This window comes from Gadus macrocephalus, chromosome 3 (assembly GCF_031168955.1).
Source record: "Gadus macrocephalus chromosome 3, ASM3116895v1".
Taxonomy (NCBI): domain Eukaryota; kingdom Metazoa; phylum Chordata; class Actinopteri; order Gadiformes; family Gadidae; genus Gadus; species Gadus macrocephalus.
In genome coordinates this window covers 2,727,220-2,751,020 of record NC_082384.1, presented here as the reverse complement: position 1 = coordinate 2,751,020, position 23,801 = coordinate 2,727,220, and the positions used below count along the sequence as shown (strand labels likewise).

General features: G+C 47.4%; 1 protein-coding gene across 1 annotated transcript in view; it reads left to right on the top strand.

The window, feature by feature from the left end:
- LOC132453342 (nucleosome-remodeling factor subunit BPTF-like) overlaps positions 1-23,801 on the top strand; it is a 185,466-nt gene that overhangs the window by 31,704 nt on the left and 129,961 nt on the right. Inside the window, exons 5-11 of the mRNA XM_060046187.1 lie at positions 3,153-3,389; positions 3,942-4,148; positions 5,184-5,357; positions 5,518-5,684; positions 6,196-6,372; positions 6,664-6,845; positions 7,079-7,210. Coding sequence (XP_059902170.1) covers positions 3,153-3,389; positions 3,942-4,148; positions 5,184-5,357; positions 5,518-5,684; positions 6,196-6,372; positions 6,664-6,845; positions 7,079-7,210 — 1,276 coding nt within the window. The remainder of the gene's footprint in view (positions 1-3,152; positions 3,390-3,941; positions 4,149-5,183; positions 5,358-5,517; positions 5,685-6,195; positions 6,373-6,663; positions 6,846-7,078; positions 7,211-23,801) is intronic.

Sequence of the window (23,801 nt, the reverse complement as noted above, 5' to 3'; positions counted from 1 at the left end):
CAGCCAAAGCACACTGCCAGATGAGCTGAATGAGTTCTGCGCTCGCTTCGATGACCTCAACACCAACAGAGGGGTTCTACCAACAGAGGCAGCACAGAGCTCACGGTGACATCAGCTGAGGTGTGCAGGGCGCTGAGGAGAACGAACCCCCGGAAAGCAGCAGGCCCTGACAACATCCCGGGCCGTGCACTGAGGGTCTATTCAGCGGAGCTGGCTGAGGTGCCAACAGATATTTACAATCTGTCCCTCTCACAATCTTCTGTGCCCACCTGCTTCAAGACCACCACCATTGTGCCCCTCCCTAAGAAAAACACCATAACCTGCCTGAATGACTACCGTCCCATCGCACTTGATGAAGTGTTTTGAGAGGATAATCATGTCCCACATTAAAAGTCCATCCCGGACACCCTGGACCCCCCACAGTTTGCGTACCGTCGGAACCGGTCCACTGACGACGCAGTAAACACTGCCATCCACACAGCTCTCGCACATCTGGAGAACAAGGACACGTATGTGCGAATGCTGTTTATCGACTACAGCTCAGCATTCAACATGGTCCTCCCAACCAGCCTGGCTGAGAAGCTCCTCATCATCGGACTGACACCTTCCCTCTGCAGCTAGATGCTGGATTTCCTCAGAGACAGACCCCAGACAGTCAGAGTTGGTACCCGGACATCAGGCACAAGGACGGTGAGCACAGGGACCCCCCAGGGCTGTGTGCTGAGTCCACTGCTGTACACCCTCTTCACCGGACGGATCACTGGTGGGGTGGAGACGGACTACAGGGAGGAGGTGGCTCAGCTGGTGACTGGTGCCACACAAATAATCTCTCCTTAAACACAGAAGACTTAGGAGTCGATTATCGACCCAAGGAAGAGGAGAGACCAGCACAGTCCATTACACATCGGCGAGACTCAGGTAGAGGAGGTGAAAACCTTTAAATTCCTCGGCACCTACATCTGCGAGGACCTCTCCTGGTTTCACAACACCCAGCACATTGCCAAGAAGTCTCAGCAGCGGCTGTACTTCTTAAGAAAGCTGAGGAAATTTGGACTGTCATCTAAACTCCTCAGCAACTTCTACAGATGTAGAGTGGAGAGCCTCCTGAGCAACTCCATGGTACAGGAAAGGAAGGCTCTTCAACGTGTGATTAAAACTGCACAATACATCTGTGGAGCAGCCTTCCCATCACTTCAGGACATTTAAAACACCCGGGTTACAAAGAGGGCACACAACATCACCAAGGACACTACACACCCCCAGCACACACTGTTCACACTGCTACCATCTGGCAGACGCTACAGGAGCATGAAAGCCAGAACAACCAGACTTAAAAACAGTTTTTATCCACAGGCCATCAGGCTGCTGAATGACTCTCTCAAACCCTGATGACACTCAGTATTTGCAATATATTCACTTTATTTTCAACTTCGAGCTAGGGCTGGGCGATATGGGCCAAAATGAATATCTTGATATTTTTTTACTATATCTCGATACACGATATATATCTCGATATATTTTGAATCTCCTCTAGAGCACATCATAAATGCTCGATTCAACCATGTCTGGCATAATGTTACGTCAGTAATAATTCTAGTATTCCTGAAATATAAGTCTGCATGTAGATTACATGAAACAACATATTGTTTAAACTCATTAGTGCTTTGTATTGGAACAATTTAGAACTTGCACATAAGAAAAGGAAAATCACAGCAAGTTAGATTTACCAACACAGCATTTATTCAAACCGTTAATTATTTATTAACTGTTTGCATAATAATTATTATATATACACTGCCAGACGACGGATCCAATGCTATTCTTTTTCAAAACCAAATCCTCGGTTTCCATCCTTTTTTCTCTCTCTCGCTGTTCTCACTCACCGGTCGGAGGTACACACACCTACAGCAGCGCGCCGTCCAGATTACGTCACACACGCGCGTCCATGAGAATCTCGCGGACTCGCAACCGGCGGGGGGGAGTGAGTGTGTTTGTGCCATTGCATGTCTTTACCTTTTGTGGAAGAGGGAGATACGTCGGAGGCACACAGAGCTTTTGGCCGTGATATTATACAATTATATTATATTATATACTATTATATATAGAGCTCCGGGAGTCGCAAACGGCAACAATCACTTTCTCCTCCATGCTGCAGTTCACCCCGGACTGCACTGCACTGAGTTTGACGGTTGAACGCTGATTGGCTGTTTACGTTACACATGTCACTCAGTGGCCACGCTGTTGAACGCTGATTGGCTGTCATCACGAGAAATTAAAATACATTTCAACTCGAGCGAATTTGTCGCGCCACAAATCCTCGTGAACGCGCTCGCCTGTGCACGGCGATAGTGTGGCGCGACAAATCAAAACTTGTTGCCGGTTTTCTCTCGCAAAGAATTCGCCCGTTACGCGTCTACATTCACTTTATATGGGATTCTGTCGCCCCGTCGCGTTTGGTGTGAACGCACAATGAGTATGCCGGCGGCGCAAAAATAAACAGATTACGTGCCAATTTGTATTCGATGTTCACGACAGGGGCATTTTATACATCCCCTGGAGAACATCTCGCGATACATCGCATATATTCGATATATCGCCCAGCCCTACTTCGAGCTTCATTTGCTTATCTACTAATAATATTCAATATCCAATGTATATATTCAAACTTCTATATTTCAATGTCTTTCAGGGCCTTCTGCTGTATGCGAACATTGCCCATGCTAAACAGCACCTTATATTTTACTGTTTTTGTTTAACTAAATTCTGCTTTGTACAGATTTTTTTTATTTATCTACTTTATTTTAAGCATATTTTGTGTGAAGGTAACTTGCAAATTAAGAATTTCATTGCCCAGTGCAAACTGTTTCCATTGTGTACATGACAATAAACGACCTTGTATCTTGGGTGTCTTCATTCATAAAAAAATTTGAAACATTCAGGAGTATGCAAAATACGAGGGGTCTAGACTCCGTGCGTAGCCCCGCCTTCTCCAGTGAACCAGGAAAGCCAGTGACGAACGTGGGTTTTACCCCCTCGGATTCACACAGGCAAGACTGTGAAATTAACAGGCATGCCAAGCAGCGCCGAACCGGCTTGGCAGTGTAAAAATGCCTATAGTTTCTGATTCTGTTTCCTGTCCCGACCCTCAACAGAGGAAATAGTGGATCGTCTACGAGCGAAGCAGGAGGAAGAGCTGGAGGAGGTGAAGCGGCGAGCGGCCTTGGAGGTCCAGAAGGTGCGTTTGGCACAAACGAAGGAGGACGTGAACATCGAGGAGGAGGAGGAACAGGCCAAGGGGGACGGGTCACAGGAGGAAGAGGTTAAAAGTCAACTTAAGCAGGAGGCCAAAGAGGAGAAGGAGGCTGAGGATGAGGAAATCACAGCTACAGGTAACGGTTTGTTGATAAGTTACATTATTCATTCTAAAATAATTCAACCATAATCATTTTAATAATAAACGTTTTTTCTTTCAAAATTAGACGCGTCACATTATGCACCAGCAATCAGCTCCTACTCCAACTCAATGTACACAGACAGTGGCTATCTACTGAATATTTTTATTATTATATTCATTTTAAATAAAATATTAAATATGAACCAGAACATCCTCCTTTCCTTTATCCTTTCCTTTTCTAATGTTTTTATCTTTGGTAGACTTGAAGCAGTTAGCATGATGATTCTATTGAATATCCACTGAAAACTTGTATACCTCGGAGTGCAACTGTGGGCCTCATAGTTAAAGCTCTATTCTTTGTATGTTTATTTCATAATTGAATAAAAGGGGCAATTGAACTAAACAATGAGCAGTTTTCTCCACATACTGAGTGGATAACGGCAAAGGCAGAAGAACAAAGCACTGAGCTAAGGGGCTTGTTTATCTTGTGCCCATTGGTTGACTTTTGACGTTCAACGACCTGATTGTCCTTGCTGTCTACCGGTAGCCACAGGTACGGGTCAGGAAGGCAGCAGCTTCCCCAGCAGCAGTAGCATCACAGAGGAACCCAAGCCCTCCACAGGCGCTCCAGTACCAGCTGTTCCCAGTGCTGAGAGCTCATGCCTGGCCTTGGGGCCACCTAAGGCCCCTGCCTCCACTGGAGAGTGTCGGGGAGAGGGAGCTTCCACTATGCAGGTCACTGACAAAGGCCAAGGTATTTCGGACACTTCGCAGGAAAGCCTTTGCTTTGTGACCCATGTCCGTTTATGTTGGCACAAGGGGAGAATGCAGCTAACCCATCTGTCCGTACACCTATGAGGCTTTGCAGTAAAATAGGTCTCAATGAAATCATCATGCTGGGACTAAGGGTCTGCCAAACGTTTTGCATGAGCACAAAAGATGTGGACTGAAACCCTGCCCACCCTTGCATCTCATCCTGTCGTCCATTGTTTGCGTCACTCATTTAATTCGTTGACTTTATCCTTTGGTCCATCTGATCCATCTGCTTCTTGTGTCTGGTCAGCATTGTGATCCATTTAGTAGCGTGCGCCTAGGTGCTAGCGTATGGCTAGGTTCTGTAAGGCAAAGTGAACTGGCTACTTTGACATCCAATGTGCCTTCGCGACTCGTTGTGTCCTGTGGTGCTTCACGCTTCCTGCCTTCTTTCTGTCCTCTTCAGCAGCAGATGGGACGCTGTTAGCCTGTTGAACCTCCAGCCTGCTGCTATGCGTAGAGCCTTACACGCGGGGGGATGTCATTATGAGCATGTCTACAACTTGACCATTTGCCATATCGGTTCTATTCTTGTTTTTCGAATTTCTTTGACTTGGCAGGGTCCCTCTATTTGCTTGAATCCTTTTAATTTGTTTGAAAAGCAGTCCAGCTTGCCCTCTGCTTCAAAGAAACCAATGTGTGGTTTGTGCAATGCATGCTGCATTCCACTTGAGGGAGCCACGGTGCAACCAATGTCCTGTCCAGCCACTGAGCAGTGTTGCCAAGCCCAACGCTTGATCTGCTGTTGTCCGAATCCATGTTAATTTAGTGCTACAATCTGCCTTTTATCCTTGATCTACTTGGTAGTTAGATTTTCATTAAATGATTGATCATACTATTTCAGTATAAACATGCACACTGTCTCGCATGATCATAGTGAGACGGTGTGCTTTTCATTCTGCTTTAGATAAGGGAGGCAGGTACGTGTAATGGGAAACCCTAATTTTTGGCCTTTTTTATTAATGGATTGTATCAGACACCACAGACTCGGGCCCCCTGCCCAGCCAAGAGGGCATGCCCGGTCTGAGCCAGTCCACCCAGCCCAGCGAGGACAGCGGGCCCAGTACCGGGGTCCCCAGCTCCAGGCCAGAAACCCCCGACCTGGCCGACAAATCCTCCCAGTCGTCGCTGGCCAGCATGGAGGACTCGGGTGGGTTCCAAGCGGATCGCAGCCTCTCTGGGGAGCAAGACGTGTTTGCAAACTGAGAAGTGTGTGTGTGTGTGTGTGTGTGTGTGTGTGTGTGTGTGTGTGTGTGTGTGGTCACTTATCCGTGGCCATTTTCTGATGTTTGTGTTTGGTTTGCCACCAGGGGACAACAAGGACCAGGCTAATGGAGAGGGGCCCGGTTCTGGGGCCAAGCGCTCTGGGGCCACTCGCATGGTAACCAGGCTCAGGAACCCAGAGAGCAAACTGAGCCAGCTGAAAAGCCAGCAGGTAGCCGCCGCCGTCCAGCAGGGTTTCAGGGAGGGGAAGGAGGTGAGCGCCACAGCCGCTGCGGAGTCTACTCCGTAGCTAACCTAAAAATAACTATTGGCTAAACTCAATAGATAGTCACGGCTGTGTACGTTAGTAGTTTATATAACCTGAAAGGCTGTGTATGTTTGTATTTAATTATCCTTACTGAAGACGTAAGGTCTGTAGTTTATTAGCTAACCTAATGACATAGGTCTGTAGTTTATAAGCTAACCTAATGATCTAAATATCTGTAGTTTATTAGCTGACCTAATGACCTGTATGTCTGTAGTCTGTAGCTGACCCAAAGATAGGTCTGTCGTTAATTATATATATGCGGGTCTGTAGTTTATCAGTGAACCTAAATTGTTTAAGTCCGTAATTTTTAGCCAACACAAAGCGATGTGTCTGTCCGCATTGTTTTTGCTAATATTAAGGGATGCATATGTCTAGTTTATTAGCTAACCTAGAGCTAGTGTTTAAGCTCTCAACAAGGCCTCATATTGGTTCACCCCGTGGCTGGTTGCATCCGTAGGTGCTGGTGGTAAACGCGCAGGGAGACGTGACGCGAGTCAGCACACGCAGCTCCAAGGACGGGCTAAAGAGCGCCCTTGGGAACTTCTTCAAGCTGGGCCAGGAGGGGAAGTACCGGGTCTACCACAACCAGTACAGCACCAATACGCTGGCCCTGAACAAGCACCAGCACCGGGAGGCAAGACCCTCCTCCTGTCTTCCACCATCATCATGGATCAATCACTTGGAAGAACCAAAATCTATTTGTTCACAATCCATAGTTTTAATCATCATTTAAAAAACAAATGTGAATGAATGTAGAACATAGTGCCAACGTTGGTGTTTTTCACTATTTGCATGTGAGAATGAGTTTGCTTTGAAGATTAGAAGCTATTGAAATGGCGGTTAGAGGAGGTCACCATCTACAAAACGTCATCGTTTCCTCCCAGAGCCCAGGCTAACCGGACCCTCCACCGTTGGTTTCTCCTAGGACCATGACAAGCGGCGTCACCTGTCCCATAAGTTCTGCATGACTCCAGCGGGGGATTTCAAGTGGAACGGCTCCATCCACGGCTCGAAGGTGCTGACCATCTCCACGCTGCGCCTCACCATCGTCCAGCTGGAGAACAACGTGCCCGCCCCTTTCATGCACCCCAACTGGGCATCTCACAGGTGGGCCCGCAGGGGGGGGGGACTCTCTATTCGCCGGGGCTGATTCCACAAGGAAACGCTGACATGGTTTGGCCAAGCGGACGCCACCTACTCACAATTATGCATCTGGAATTAAATAAAATTAGATTGAACCTTGTCGTTGAAGGGTTCGGCCCATTTTCTAGGAGCTCAGATTAATTGTATCTTGGTAAAGAGGGAAGTCAGCCATGCTCTAAATCTGCCCGCTTATGCAGGATCAACTGGATAAAGGCCGTGCAGATGTGCAGCAAAGCCAGAGAGTTTGCTCTGGCTCTGGCCATCCTGGAGTGTGCCATCAAACCTGTAGCCATGCTGCCTGTCTGGAAGGACTCCCTTGGACACACAAGGTACACACGCACACACACAGGCTGAAAGACACACACACACACAGACCCAGACAGACAAAGACGCAGACTAGTATTTTCAAAAATATATATTTTTTGATCGATAGACGGGTTCAATAATCAGTCCCTGCAGTATCAACACACAAATACCAGCTAATGTCTCGTTACCACCAGGCGGAGCGGCACAGTTCGGTGCCGCTCAGTCCGCTTATATTGGCGTTTACATTGCTAAAATCGGGCAGGGTCCCAAAATAAGCGCGCTGAGCTGCTCCTATTTTCAGTACTCAACTTTTGGGGTACCAAGCCGTCTGAAAGGTAGCCGAAAAGGTGGAGCTACAAACTGCCGTCTGTTGGTTGTTCTTTTTCATAAATTCAATGAAAAAGAACAACGCAACACAATAAATCTCCACCTCGTGGTTCGTCCAAGGCAAACCTTTGGGCAACATTTTCTTAAATTAACAAAGATTTCCGCAGGTACTGTGTTTGTTTTTTTTATCCCTCTGTCTCATCGTCCCTTCCATGAGACAGAGGGATAAAAAAAAACAAACACAGTACCTGCTAGGTTTCTCTACAAAATGCGGAAATCTTTGTTAATTTAAGAAAATGTTGCCCAAAGGTTTGCCTTGGACGAACCACGAGGTGGAGATTTATTGTGTTGCGTTGTTCTTTTTCATTGAATTTATTAGCAAGCTACTTTGTGTCGTGCTGCTATGATGTCACAACGCTTACGTGGCTGCCGCGGCTATCGCCATTAGGCTTAAACCCTTCCCTACCATAAGGGTACTGTCGGCGGTGGAAACGCCAGCCCGATTTAGCGTATAAGCCGAGTTGCCCCGACCGAGGCCGCTCCACTCGGTGGAAACGAGGCATATTTTTGGTCTTGTGGTCTCTCACAGTAATTTGGCACTGGTCTCAAAACTGTGTTAAGGTGTTAGCTAAAAGTTAACCAACACAGCTAACATGTCAAGAGCAGCGCCTCCACGAAATTCTTTGGATTTGAGGCAAATTACCAAGGAAAATCAAGACGCATGTATACCCATATGCAAGAAAAAGGTTTTGTGTTTCATAACTGTCCACATGCAAAGCAATAGTGATATTTTCCACAAAATTTGACCTTCACACACTATACATTAGGTGAAATCTGTTCCTCCACTGATTCCAACAGTCCAAAACATATCACTTTTTGACTAAAACATGCAAATAACTAATATAGTATAATCTTCCCTTTTTATTTGTACAACCAAAAATTGTCTTACCTTTGCTGTTTTTGTCCTCAAAGTTGAGTTTGATCGCATAAAACTACTATCAGCAGATAATCCAGTGTCTGGGCCCAGTTTTATTACTAAACATGGTGTTTACAATCAATTAGTACGAAGGTTTTTGTGGTAACAGGTAAATTGCCTTCAATCAGAACACATGTCCTTCATCGCTTTCCGTTTGCCATATGTGTATTTGCAAGTGTTTGGCTTGGTGTCATTCAATTATATTTGCCCTGAACTTTCAATATAGGGTCACGTGTCAAAATTGCACAACGGATTCTCAAGATATCAACCTGTTTACTATAGGGCTACCAACTGATAATGACCAACTGATAATTATTTCAGGTGTTAATGTAATCTTCGACTTATGCTCTCTTCTAGCCTTAAACTCTCTAACCAAGTAGTTTCCACATTGAATATTTCACTTGCAAAACAATCTTTCTTTTGACACCAAGATTACATGATAGCTCTTGCAGTTGTGGAGTGGTGTCTATTTACTTTGGGTATCACTCCCTCCAGGAAATAAACAACACTGTGGTTCTTTTTCTAACTTCGTTCAGTGTTTCACTATGGGAATCGCCTAGGCGTGACCTACTACTGGAAGCTCCAATTGCACCACGTCTGTCCTTGACAGACAGGTCGGACTGTGCCACAGGGTCCCGCCCCCTGCACTTATACAGTCGACCCGCCCTCCTCAAATCATTCTCGCTTTCTTCCCGTGAGAAAGCTACTCAAGCTCCCTCAGCTCATCTAGGTTAGCTTTAAACTGCTTAACAGTTCACAGACGGGCCGTCAAGGATTCCGTCGCCGAACGCAGTCGTAGGCTTTTAACCTGGTTCGGCTGAGTAATAACTTCGTAAGAAGCTATCTGTTACTACACCCGCTGGGCAGTGTCCGCATAAAGGCGAGCGGCTTCTCCGGTTACCCTGTATTTGCTTACAGGTGCACTGGTTTACGGTGTAGCTTATCGGCTAACGCGTCAAGGCGAGCTTACCACGGCACAGTACACATTAGCTTGTTGGCTGAGCCAAAACACCCGGAGTATAACGAACGCATCACGGCGAGTGAACTCTGTGGTATGCCTTCGCCCGCCACCAAAGGGTCGGAGCCGAAGGCTAGGGAGACTGTATCCCGCCTGTGCCCCGCGTCATGTGGGGCCTCCATATCAGGCCGGGACCCCCACCCCATGTGCATAGCGTGCATGGGCATTAAACACGCTCAAGCTTCGCTAGCGGACCCGCATTCATGCGCTCACTGCACATCGATGTCGGAGAAAATTCTGGAAAGGAGGCTAAGGGTGACGGTGGCTACCAACCAGGATCCCTGCCTGGCGGGTGCCCCCGCTATAGCCTCAACGAGCACCCATCAGTCCCACGCGACAACGAGCTCGGCGGACATGATGGAGGCGGCATCCCCGCTCGTGCCCCCGCTATTCGATAATTTAATTCTCGAGGCGGAACCGGGCGCTGAGGACGCAGAGGGCGACGGCGACGCCAACTTTGACTTCCTCGACATGGACGGAATTGAGGAGGAGGAGGACGACTCCACTTTTCCGGTCCAACTGTCCAGACCCCCTAGCGCCTCTGACGCTGTACAACCGGTAGACGGTAACCTGTACGAGGTGTGCAAACGGGCCGCTGCAAAACTAGGCATTCAATGGCCTGCAGCCCCTGATGCTGAAGGGGCAGAGAGAGACCTGTACGACGGCAAGAGGCTCCCACCAGCCCAGCCGCCTTCTAAGCAGCTCTTACCAGCAGTTCCCATCTGCATGAAGGAAATGAGCCGCTACTGGTCCAGCCCATTTAAGAGCAAGCTTCCAACCAAGGGCTGCTCAAAGCTGGAGATCCACGGGATGGGTGAGCTGGGGCTGGCCGAACCCCCAGCTGTGGAGCCTTCAGTGGCTTACCACCTCCACCTAAACCGTCGCTCTCTCTCCGCCTCTTCAGGCATCTCCCTGCCTGGTAAGATGGACCGCCTCACTGCTTCCACTTACCAGAGGATGTATAAATATGCAGCACAGTCGGTATGCTCGCTCAATGCCATGACACTACTGTCTGCATATCAGGCTGAAATCCTAGAGGAAATGGGTCGCCAGCTAGACTCTGGATCACCCAACCCTGCCCTCTGGGATGAAATTTGCATCGTCAATGACCTGGTCCTACGCTCCTCACGGGGCGCAGTTCAGGGCTGTGGTCGAGTCATGGGACTCGCAGTCTCGGGTGAGAGCGTTATGGCTCAGTCTCTCCGGTCTGAGTGACGCGCAGAAAGCCGAGGTCATGGATGCTGCATATGACCCTACCAAGGGTCTGTTTGGTCCAGCGCTGGAAAAGATGAGAGACCAGCACTCTCAGGAAACAGGAAGGAGAGGCCTTCGATCTCTGCCTTCCCCGAAAACAGGCTCCCCGGCCACCCCAGCCAGCGAGGTCAGGCTTTGCGGCCGCCGCAGCGGCTGCAAGGGGAAGACAAGGGGGAACCAGGCCTCAGAAAGCCTACAGACCAGCCCACGCAGCTGGCCCACAGGCCGACCAACAGCCTAGGTCAGAGAACCCAAGGCCATGGGGCAAACACTCCTTCGCTGCTGCGGCAGCCAGGAACCGCTCTCCCCACCCCGGGGAGGGGAAGAGGAAGCGTGCGACCTAGCAATCCCAGCTTCTCTCTCTCCCCCTCCCATGAAGAAAAGAAACCTTGGGGGGGTAGAGCAAAGCCCAGAGTTCCATGGTTCAGGGACCTGGATATGTCCAAGTTCTCCATGGGCCCTTTCTCAGTCTCTCTCGCCTCACGTTCAGGGCGAACTGAGACAGGGGCAACGGTTGACACAGTGCCACCAAGCATTTTCCCAGTGTCACATAATAAACCCTGCATTTTCGCAACCAGGCCCAGAGCCAAGGGTGAAATGCACAAACCAAGACAAAATAAAACAATGTCTTGGTCCCTACATTCTCATGGGGGGAGCTCACGCTTCTCCTGTGAGGGCAGACCTCTCCCCTTGCGTCCCGAGGGTGACGTCGTTGGGGCGCGATCACATGAGCCCGCTCGCTACGCGAGTGGAACAGTGGCACGCATGCGCAGTTCACCCGTGGATCCTGTCTACGGTTTCCCAGGGTTACAGACTGCAGTTTGCTATGAAACCACCCAGATTCAACAACGTGTTGGTTTCTATGGCCAGTGGGGATTCGGCACGAATCCTAGAGGACGAAATATCGTCCCTGCTGCGAAAACAAGCGATCAGGGCTGTCCCGAACGAGCAAGCCCAACAGGGTTTTTACTCCCGTTATTTTCTCATTCCGAAGAGAGGGAGCTCGTCCCTTCGCCCCATATTAGATCTCCGTGTGTTAAACAGACACCTGCGCAAATACACGTTCAGGATGTTAACACACAAAGTGCTCTGTCGTTCAATCCGTCCAGGGGATTGGTTTGTAACGATCGATCTGTCAGACGCATATTTTCACATTGCCATCTATCCCGCACACCGGAAATTTCTCCGGTTCGCTTTTCAGAACAGGGCTTACGAATACCAAGTGGTCCCGTTCGGGCTATCGTTGGCCCCGAGAGTGTTCAGCAGGTGTGTGGAGGCAGCACTGTCACCGTTAAGAAACAGCGGCATCAGAATATTCTCTTATCTGGACGATTATCTGATATGTTCCAGTTCACGCGAACAGGCACTCAGAGATTCTACTACGGTGGTAAATCATCTGAGGACTCTGGGATTCAGCATAAATTGGGAAAAGAGCCGTCTGGACCCCGCACAATGTGCGGAATATTTGGGTCTCCACATAGACTCTCTCTCTTATCGCGTCACACTATCAGAGAGGAGACCTATCAGAGACCGTATCGTTCAGGTTATGCCTACGCCTGCTTGGCCTTATGGCTTCGGTGATATCAGTAGTACATTTGGGTCTTCTGATGATGAGAGATTTTCAGCGCTGGGTCGCAGCACTAAGTCTGTGCTCCCGTCGCCACCTGAATCGCAAGGTGAAAGTAACACCAGCGTGTGTTACCGCTCTCCGCCCGTGGTCGGTGCGCACGGTTCTGACAGCGGGCGTCCCGCTGGGGGCGGTGTCGTCCAGGGTAACCATGACAACGGACGCGTCCTTGTCAGGGTGGGGTGCGACAATGATGGGCAGAGCAGTGAACGGCACCTGGAGTCGCGATCTAGCTCAGGCTCACATAAACCTCCTAGAACTTTGGGCAGTGTTCCTTGCTCTAAAACACTTCCTGCAATTTATCCACGGCCGCCACGTCTTGGTAAAGACAGACAATTCCACTGTAGTGGCATACGTCAACCGGCAGGATGGCACTCGCTCACTGAAACTACACGAGTTAGCTCGAGAAATTATCTTGTGGAGCAGCACCACACTTCTGTCCCTTCGGGCGACACATGTACCGGGTGTCCTGAACAGAGGAGCAGATCTTATGTCCAGAGGAAACCCCCTGTACGGGGAATGGACTCTTCATCCACAGGTTGTGGGACAAATATGGCGGAGATATGGCTTGGCAGCCGTAGATCTCTTCGCCTCGCTGGAAAACACTCAGTGCCCGTTGTTTTTCTACCTGTCAGACGTAAGGGCCCCCCTAGGGGTAGATGCGCTGGCCCATCCGTGGCCAAACGTGCTGCTATATGCCTTCCCCCCCTCTCAGCCTGATCTCCCCCACCCTAGCCAGGGTGAGAGAACAGAGTCTGTCGCTAATCCTGATAGCGCCGCGGTGGCCATCTAAACATTGGGTGGCGGAAATAGTGCAACTCCTGGCGGGCGACCCATGGCCCCTTCCCCTGCGCAGGGATCTCCTCTCCCAAGCGGGCGGGGAGATTTACCATCCGCACCCGGACCGCGTAGCGCTCTGGGCTTGGCCCGTGAGAGGTGGAACTTGAATGCGGCAGGCCTGCCTGCACAGGTCGTTGACACCATTCAGAATGCAAGGGCCCTTTCCACTCGCCGGCTCTACAGTGGCAAGTGGCGGGTTTTTGAGGACTGGTGCGACTCGAGGCACGCCATTCCATATCAGTGTTCCGTGGTGGACCTACTGTGTTTCCTACAGGGATTATTGGAAAAGGGTAAGGCCTTTTCCACGATTAAAGTGTACTTGGCGGCCATCTCAGCTTGTCATGTTGGCTTTGGGGATAAGCCTGCAGGGCAGCATCCCTTGGTTTGTCGCTTCATGAAGGGGGCGCGTCGCAAGCTCCCAGTTTCCAGGCCCCTGGTCCCTTTGTGGGATTTATCGGTGGTGCTGGATGCCCTGTCTCATCACCCTTTTGAGCCGTTGGAGACGGTGGGGATGAAGTTTGTGTCGCTGAAGGTGGTGTTGCTCTTGGCTTTAACCACAGCTAAGCGTGTGAGTGATTTACAGGCATTGTCTATCCGTCCTTCCTGCTTGCAGTTTGCTCCGGGGATCTCCAAGGTCTGTCTACGGCCCAATCCGTGGTGGAACTGTCGGCTTTTCACCCGCCTCCTTTCTCCTCTGTGGAGGAGCAGAGACTCAATACATTATGCCCGGTACGGGCCCTACATGTATATGTGAGTCGGTCAGCTGATTTTCGGAAAGGGGATCAGCTGTTCGTGTCCTGGGCCACTCCCCATAGAGGTAAGCCTTTGTCCCGCCAGAGGCTATCCCACTGGATTGTGGAGGCTATATCTCTTGCTTATGAAAGTAGGGGCTTGCAGCCCCCCCATGGCTTGAAGGCCCACTCCACAAGGGGTATGGCTACTTCATGGGCCTTATTCAGGGGAGTGTCGGTGCATGACATTTGTGCTGAGGCGAGCTGGGCTACGCCTCACACCTTTGTTAGGTTTTATAGGCTGGATGTCTCAGGGCCTTCTGTTTCTCAAGCCGTGCTGGAGACGATCTCACCAGACTGAAAGTGATGTTTACTGCCTGGCTGAATTTGCATAGCTTCGGGAGACATATGCAATACGGGAGTGGTCTATATCTCCCATAGTTAAACACTGAACGAAGTTAGAAAAAGAACTTTGGGTTACTTAACGTAACCCTGGTTCTTTGATAACAGAGTGAGGTGTTTCACCAACACGTCCCTCCTTGCATTTACACGGAAAGAAACCGGTATAGAATGATTTGAGGAGGGCGGGTCGACTGTATAAGTGCAGGGGGCGGGACCCTGTGGCACAGTCCGACCTGTCTGTCAAGGACAGACGTGGTGCAATTGGAGCTTCCAGTAGTAGGTCACACCTAGGCGATTCCCATAGTGAAACACCTCACTCTGTTATCAAAGAACCAGGGTTACGTTAAGTAACCCAAAGTTTTCGATGCTGATGGATTTATTGCTGCTCCTTGTCATCTAAATATCATCATATACCCATGGCAATTATCCACCGTCCATCTACACAGTACGACAATGTAAAAATAATAACGTTCACATAAACTGTAAAAGTTATATTCAGAAACACAAATGTATTCAGAAAAATAAACGTTATACACTTTATACACATAGCTCGCTGGCTGCACAGAACCGTGAGGGAATGAGAATAGCAAAAATAGCAGGTTCAAATACCCGAGAGAAAAACAACTTCATCACTCTTCTGCTCAATTTATGAGTGACTTCTCAAATTAAAACACAGGAATCTGAGAATAAAGTCTGCTAGCATGCATTGGCTGTTACACCTCAATTTTGAATGTGCAACGGAAACATAACTTTAGTTACTACCTAATGATGCGAACTCAATATTCATTAAAACAAATTCAATATCGACAGAAATAATATTTCTGGCAGTTAAATTGGGAAGGTAATTTTTCTTTATTTTTTTTAAAAGCTGAAGTTTTTCCAGAGGTATCGAAATGATATCTAATATCGATATTTTTCAAGGTATATTTCCAGTGTCGCGACAACTCTAACACAGACACGGACACACGAAGACAGTGATGCAGGAAGACGCGGATACAGGAAAAGACACAGTCACAGACGCAGAAAGACACACACAGACGCAGAATGACACACACACAGAGGTAGACGCAGAAAGACAGACGCAGAAAGACACACACACTTATCTAGCAGTAGCCTTATGCTAAAGGTGTCTAAATCGCTGCTGTTTTGTTGTTTTTGTTTGTCTGTTTGTAGGATTGGGGTGACTCTGTATGAGAGCTCTAATTTTGGTTCTGTTTAGTTTTTGAAAACTTATTAATTTATTAAATTACAACAATTAGAAAAATTAATAAATCGCAGAGTCCCCAAATGTAGATGGCGGGTAAAATAAATAATGAAATTGCTCCTCGGGGGGAGCTTCACCATCCATACACACGCATGGCATTATACTGCAAGTGTCCAAAAAGCTAAACTTTCCACACACCGACCAGACAGAGCTCCACACGTCCACACACGCACACCGCCCAGACAGAGCTCCATACATCCGCACCACCCTTAAAGGAGAAATCCGGTGTAAAATGGATCTGGGATATGTCTAGTTTGATAACAAGTTGGAATGAATGTTTGGAAGCAAGAAAGCGCATATAGACGCATTCTTAAGTTGGCTGTTCTACCAAAACGCTATAAACTTGGAACGATAGGGGCATGGCTCATGGTAAAAATCAATATTTTGATCCACTTACAAGGCTAGAAGTAGCCCGACACTTTGGTAGTATAATAAGGGTCTTAACATATAAAACGAGGCATTGTAAGTAGATTGGCGATCACAGAGCTTGGGTGTTGTTCGTGGATGTCACAAGCTGTGTTCGCCAGTCGACTGGTGAACTACTGATGGTATTGTGTGCATAAAATGTCCTTTTTAATAAACAATCTGTACACTTAGAAAGTTATCAATGCCTCGTTTTATATGTTAAGACCTTATTATACTACCAAAGAAGTGTTGGGCTACTTCTGACCTTGTAAATGGTTTAAAATAGCGATTTAGTTTTTACCATGAGGCATGCCCCCATCGTTCCAAGTTTACAGCATTTTGGTAGAATCGGCTAAAAACCACACCTGCAAACTTGACGCTTTTCGGCGCCAGTCGCCGTTTTCTTGGTCAATTGGGTCATTCATGTGAATCGCGTAGAACCAGAGTTATTTTTTTAGGGGGGGGGGGTGCGGGGAAGGCTGTCATATGTAAGGAATAATCACCTAGAGGCAGGGCAATAAACTGTTTGATATGCCCGGCTCGTGGACGGCTTACCGGCCGAGACGAAGTCGAGGGCGGTAACCTTCCACGAGCCGGTTATGTGTTGTCGTGTCAACGGGGAGAAACGGGGTTTTAGGTTCTGAAGCGTCACATTATGCGCCAGGAAATGCTTAACGTCATATGAGCGCCCTATGTTTACAGTTTGTTTGTTACAGGAAGACGCTCGTGTTATTCGTTGTTGTTGATTCTGAGGATTCTGATTGGCTTGCATGGTTTTATCCTTCTCCCTACACTCCCACCCATAGGTTTGGCATAGTTATAATGGTGCTCAACGGCGTATTTATGCGGGTTGATGTAAACGACAACTTTTTTGAAAACGATGTGTGCACAATGTTATTTTTGAAAACGGAGGGGGGGAAATATTAGTTTCTATAAATACCCTGCTACGTATAATCGTGGCCTAAGTCAGCAGCAAGTAGAACCGACAAGTCAGCGGACAATATGCCGGATTAATGCACCCCTCCCAGCCAATCAGAATCGAGCATTCTTAAATGAAGTAGAATAAGAAACATTATTGGATAATTGTTTTAATTTACATTTTCTCTGGGCCAATCGGAATCTCAGCACTTGCTTCAGAATCTTGAAGCACACAGCGCAACTAAGCTCGCCTTTGGAAGAGACGCCTGGCTACCGCGCGAGTCTGATGGAAACTCTTAACGTCAATTTGAAGTAGGGGTGTAGGCCTATGGTATAAATGGTATAGAAAGTACACCAGTGTGAATTTGCGCTAAGGTAAGGGATTTTGACGTTACCGTGTGACCGGTAGACAGTGTTGTAAGTAACGCGTTAATACAGTAACCTAACTACTTTTTCATGTAAAAAATAAAGTTACGCGTAACTACTAGGGGTGTAACTGTACACAAAAGTCACGGTTCGGTACGTGCCTCGGTTTTTAAGTCACGGTACGATAAGGTGTGGTTAATAGTTAAGGGGAAAATTAATAGTTAATAGTTAAGACAGAAAATTAAAAAAAAAAGTGTTTCTCGGACCGTAGATAAGCAGCAATGAAAACACCAATAAACTTGGTTATGGCATTTGCATTTCTGAATTCCCAGACGGGGGTTGTTGAAATTGTGTTTTTTTTCACAGCAACGGTGATGGTAACACCTTGATGGTGCCTTTTCAAATGCGTGTGCATGTTAAAGTGCTGTACGTAGACACGGGGAGCCCTATCCATAGCCGGAGAGCCTGTCGGAGACCCTCTCCATGGCTTATGTGCACATCCGATATTTTTAACTATGCGTCGACGCCATGGACCGATAGTTACGTATTGTAACTCTAGTTTCTATGAGTATGGGCGCAGCCTTTTAAGGCTATCGCTATTGGGTTATCCCTAGGCGTGAGCCGTAGCACTGAAAAAATTGTAATCCCCGCCCACCAACAGCGTGGGCCTCAATCACGTCCCAATAAACAGCTTTTCTTCAGCTATTTAAAGGACAATGAGGCCGACACTTAAAAGGCTGCGCCTATACTAGGGCTTTGACTTTTGGCCCAAAATCATATTCGAAGTTCGTTTGTTTATTAATATTAGTATTCGAATATATTCGAATATTTATTAATAATATTTTGACCATTAAATGCCTTCAGTAATACCTGGGCTGAATCCGAATACTTAGTAGGCCTACATACTATTTATGTTCAGTGTCTACTACTTGTCTACAGCTATGCGTAGAACGCCTAGAACGGTCTACAGCTATGCGTAGAACGCCTCTGAACTCTTCCGAACACCGCCGTAACTCCACCGGATGTTTGGAGATGACGTGTCTCCCCTCAGATGCCGGCAAAATTACCTTGATAAGTTACCTGTTTTCCGTCTTGTCATCGTTGCTATTAAATAAAAAATGTCTCTTTTTACTTAATTACTTACTTTACTTTTTTACTCTTTTTAATGTCTTTTTTTCGCCGCTTTCTATGACGTCTTTCTAAGCCGCTGTTGGTAGTGTCGGGTCAGCCATCTCTTCTTCGTCCGTTACCAGACTCGTACTCTGGTAACGTAGTGACCTACCGTTGTATACTGTGGCGGTAGTACGCATTCGGAAACGTTTTCCGTACTACACAATGCACACTGAGCATTCGGACGCGCTATATTTGTGGCGTACTACAAAATGCATACTATAAGTATGAGTATTCGGATTCAGCCCTGAATTGGGCTTTGCGAGGTTTGTTTACAGGCGTTGCTATGGTTACCGGTCTTGCGTGTTCCAACGGTTTATTATGTTTCTAATAAATCGCTGTCTAATCAATACTTCATTCACTGCCTCTTCTGTGGTCATTACAATATTATGAATAGACTGCATGGGTTCTCCGACGTCTCTCCCTCTTGGCCTGCCCATAACAGGTTCGAATATTAAGGGCTGCCTAATATTCGTTCGAATTTTGATTTATTTTTTTGATATTCGAATTATATTCGAATCACGAAGTTCGAAGTCACAGCCCTAGCCTATACTCATAGAATCTAGAGTTACAATGCGTAACTATCGTTCTATGTCGTATAGGCTTCGCCTTTTAAGGCTATCGCTATTGGGTTAAAAGGGCGAAGCACGATATAGTCTATGCCTCATTGGTCACGATCAGTACCAGAAACACAGCTACATACGCGCTAGTATCATGCGTCAGACGTAGCATAACATGCGTCTAACGGCACGTCATCAAGGAGCAGCTCTAATGTGTCTGATAAGACACAAGAGCTCCCAGCATGAATATTTGACTCCACCTCACATTGTTTAATATGCGAGGGGAATAGTCACACAATCACACTCACTCTGACAAAGCACCTAGAACTGAGAATGTCATCGAGAGGCGCGGCATGTCTCTTAGGTAAAACCTAATAAAAGAGCATGGGGAAGCCCATGAGGCTGCTGTGCAGATATCCTCCATAGGCATCCCTCTTTGCAGAGCGACGGAGGGCGATATTCCTCTGGTCGAGTGAGCTCTGATAGTCTCAGGCGGCTCTGCACCCGCTGACGCATAAGCCAATGTGATAGCATCACACAGCCAATGTGACAGCCGTTGTTTCGTCATGGGAAGGCCCTGGGAATGTTCTCTGTAATGCACAAATAACTGTTGAGATTTGCGCATCTTCCTCAGATTGATGAGGAGGGAGAGAGAAACCATTGAGTGTTATTACTCTCGATCTGAACGAGCTAGTAATACTCTTGGGTGTAAAAGCCGGGTTCGGGCGTTATATGGCCGAACTGCCGTCCCCTTGTATTCTAAGACCAGAAGGGGCTACAGAGAGTGCAGACAGGTCGCTCACTCTCTTAGCTGACGTCAGGGCCAGCAGCAAAGCTGTCTTGGCTGACACAAACTTGAGGGGCACCCGGTCAAGAGGCTCAAATGGGGCTTTAACCAGTGCGCGCAGCACCAGTGTTAAATCCCATTGTGGAGTGAGAGAGCGTGTCACGGGTCTCTCTCTCCTCGCACCTTTCAGGAATCGCTTCATTAAGGGGTGACTAAAAACAGTTTTATCCCCGAAGCCTTCGTGGCATGATGAAACAGCAGCCGTGTACGTTTTAACCGTGCTATAGGCCAGCCCTCTTTCCATCAGTGTCTGGAGGAAAGAGCACACGCAGCAAAGGGCAGGAGATGGGATCACAACCCCTCTCCGTGCACCATTTCTGGAAAGCCGCCCATTTAGCCGAGTAACACGCTCTGGTGGAGTCAGCTCTTGCACCCTGGATGGTCCGTACGACCTCCTGGGAGAGGCCTAGACCCTCTAGGCGCTCGCGTTCAGCGGCCAGGCCCATAAGCGCTGGCCGATCTCTGGGTAATCTATGATTGCTCCTCCTACCTGTGAGAGAGCGTCCCGCCGCCAAGGGAATTCCTTCGGCAGCCCCGAGAGCAGACGCTGGAGGCAGGGAAACCAGGCAGGGTGCACTCGTGCATTGCGGTGCTATGAGAATCATATACAGCCGCTCTTCTTGGACTCTGTCCAAGACTTGGGGAATCAGGGGGACGGGTGGGAAAGCGTACAGGAGTGTGTTCGGCCACGGTCTTTGAGCGAACGCATCCACCCCGAGTGGGGGATTGTCCTTCGTGCTGAGAGAGAACCACAGCTCGCACTGTGTGTTCTCCCGCGTGGCAAATAGGTCGACCTCTGCGTTCCCAAACTCGCTCCATATCTGATTGATCAGATCGTGGTGCAGAGTCCAGTCTCCTGGTTGGAGACCCCCCCCCTCTACATTATGTCGGCCCCTCTGTTCAGGACACCGGGGATGTACGCTGCTCTGATGGAGAGCAAGAGCGTGTGCGCCCAGCATAACGGCTGTCTCGATTAGAGCCCGACCGATATATCGGCAGGCCGATATTAGGCATTTTTCAAACTATTCGGTATCGGCATTATAATGGCCGATAAATGAATATATTAAAAAAAAAAATTGTCCACCAGAGGGCGCTCTAACGCCCCAAACCCGCTGATTCAGGCAGAGTGAATGACGGAGATCGATCGGTGTTGTTCATAGCTGTGTTCGAAATCATTCCCTATCACGGATATAGTGCACTATATAGGGTGCTCGCCATTTTGCAGTGTTGTTCGAATTCTCAGTGGTTAATTTCATGCACTAAAATTTGAGTGTACATACGATGTTCCCTACTTGTTACTCCGTATACCACAATGCAATGCGGTAGTGTTCTTCCGGAGGAGAAGAAGAAGCTGAATAACCGCGAAAACGAATACATTTAATGATGGAGTCTCCGGCTTTCGTTTAGAGATGTCAACAATTTAATTGGGAGTTAACATAGAAAATGTAATATTCAAAATTAATAAAAAAAACTTGATCAAGGAAATGTTGCATTCAACATCAATACAAGCTCCAGCTTTCCTCGGGATTGCCCGGTTTGTTTACATGATGTGGGAGCATCTGTCTGCGTCACACAAATACCCGGCGCATTTACTGACGCAAATGACGCTTAGAAATGTTCAGCGTAGTGTCCGAATTCTCGTTTGTTCGTTCCCTATATAGTGCACTATATCATAAACACTATATAGGGAATAGTGAGGGAGTGAATAGGGAATGATTTCCAACACAGCTCATGTGTGCAAGTGTGTTCATGGTAAGTTGGCAACTGTCACAAGACATACATTGCTTGAATAACAATTAAAAGAACATCCCCATCAATTCTCTAAAGTCGATAAGCATGACTTAATTCATGACTACCATGTCCAGTTTTGCTGTTGTTACGTGTTAGTTGAGAGTGAAAAGGATTTAAAGGATAACTACAAATAACCAATGTTAGGGAAATCTGTTTGTTTTGTTGCGCGTTTCTGGATTTTTTTTTTATATATATATATATCGGCATATCGGATTTTTTAATCACAAAATATTCGTATCGGTATCGGCCTTAAAAATCCTATATTGGTCGGGCTCTAGTCTCGATATGCTCAGCAGCTGTGCCGTGCTGAGCCGTGCTTTTTGTTTGAATAGCTGCTTCCTCCTTGGAATGAGCCATCAGAAGCAGATCGTCCAAGTAGAACAGTACTCTCATTCCTGCTGCGTGCAGCGGCCGGAGAGCCGTTTGCGGGCCTAGAGAATAGCCGAACGGGAGACGGTTGTTCTGGTAGTGTGACCCTTGGAATGAGAAACGCAGGAATTTCCTGTGTTAGGGGATCTCTTTGATGTGGAAGTATGCGTCATTCAAATCGACTGCTGACACTGTGAACGAGCTGCGTGTCATTCGTAGACAGAGAGCTCGTTTCAGCGACCGTCTCGCCACATTTCATGCCAGGCGCGATGTGGTGAGGGGAAAGTATTGTATGGCTGGCTCGATCAATAATACAAGGTTTATTGGCGGCCTGCCTATATGTGATGGGAGATGCGTGTGAGACAGTTATGGCGGGGCCGATAGGCTCATACGTTACCTGGGGCGTGGCAGGGCTCCAGACTAACATTTTGCATTGGTTGTACTGGTGCGCCTAACTTATTTTTTTTAGGTGCACCAGCAGAAAATTTAGGTGCACCCACATTTTTCATTGCGTCGCCTTTAACGCCAAAAGGTCACCTTTTTTATAGCTTTCCATAACTTTCATATAATGTGAATGATTTTTTAACAATAAGGTGTAGAGAAATACTTTATTTTAAGCCCAATTATATTTATAAAGAAAAATAAACTGTTTAAAGTGCTGAAATTGAACATTTAAAACATTAACTTAAAACATTAACAAACTAAAACATCAAGCAAAATAAAACATTTCCAAATAAAAGTGCTTGTGCTTGAATGAACAGTCAAACTTAAACATTTCAAGCAAAATGAAACATTTGAAGTGCTTGTGCTTAAATGAACGGTCAAACTTAAACATTTCAAGTAAAATAAAAGATTTCAAAATAAAAAGTGCTAAAGTCTTCCAAAGTCTTATAGTAGGTCTCCTCTTGCTGGCACATGCCCCTCAGATGGCCAACACCTGTAATTTGGCCTTCTTGCCTGCCTTGGCTGAACCAGTTTGCCACACTCTCCCAAGCATCAAAATCCTCGAAACTGGGCCCATCCACACTGATTCTGATGAGGTCTTCCACTGTGTCTGTGTGGACTGATGCCCTTGCATCCGATTTAATTATCTTCTGTGAAGGGAATCCTCTCTCACAAACCGCAGATGACAATGGGAGGACCAGCAGAATGTGGACAAGGTGCAGTATGTGCTTGTAGTCTGAACAGTATGGCTCTCTGGTTAACATCAGGTCCCAGAGGCTGAGGTATGTCTGGTCCTTGAACATCCTGGCAATTAACAGCTTCAGGCCCACAAACTCTTCTTTTGCCAACTCAGTGTTAACACCATTTCTTGTGAGGACAGGGGAGAAGTGATCCAAGAGAAATGCTAGATCATCAGCACCATGGTCCAGTAACTCCTCTTGGTCTTCTGGCCAGCTATCATGATAGAAGATGTTGAAGCATTTGACAGCCTTAGTTGTGGCAGATTGGGTAGCATCCTCTCCTAGGAGGCTACAGAATCTTGCTTTCAAGTGTTTGACAGTAGATTTGATTGTTGCCTCCATTGCTCTGTGTAGTTGAGTGATAGCACCACCATCCAGCCAGCTTAGAGACTTCCCCGTTGAGTGTAACTGTCTGGAATTTGTAGAGTGGCACTTCTTTGAAGTAGGAGACTAAAGTTGGTTATTCCAGCAAAAACATCAACCAGAAAGTGACAAAAAGCCACAAAAGTGGCATCTTCCATTGATTTCTTGACCTTTCTGGCTCGTCCTGCAATATCTGCATTGG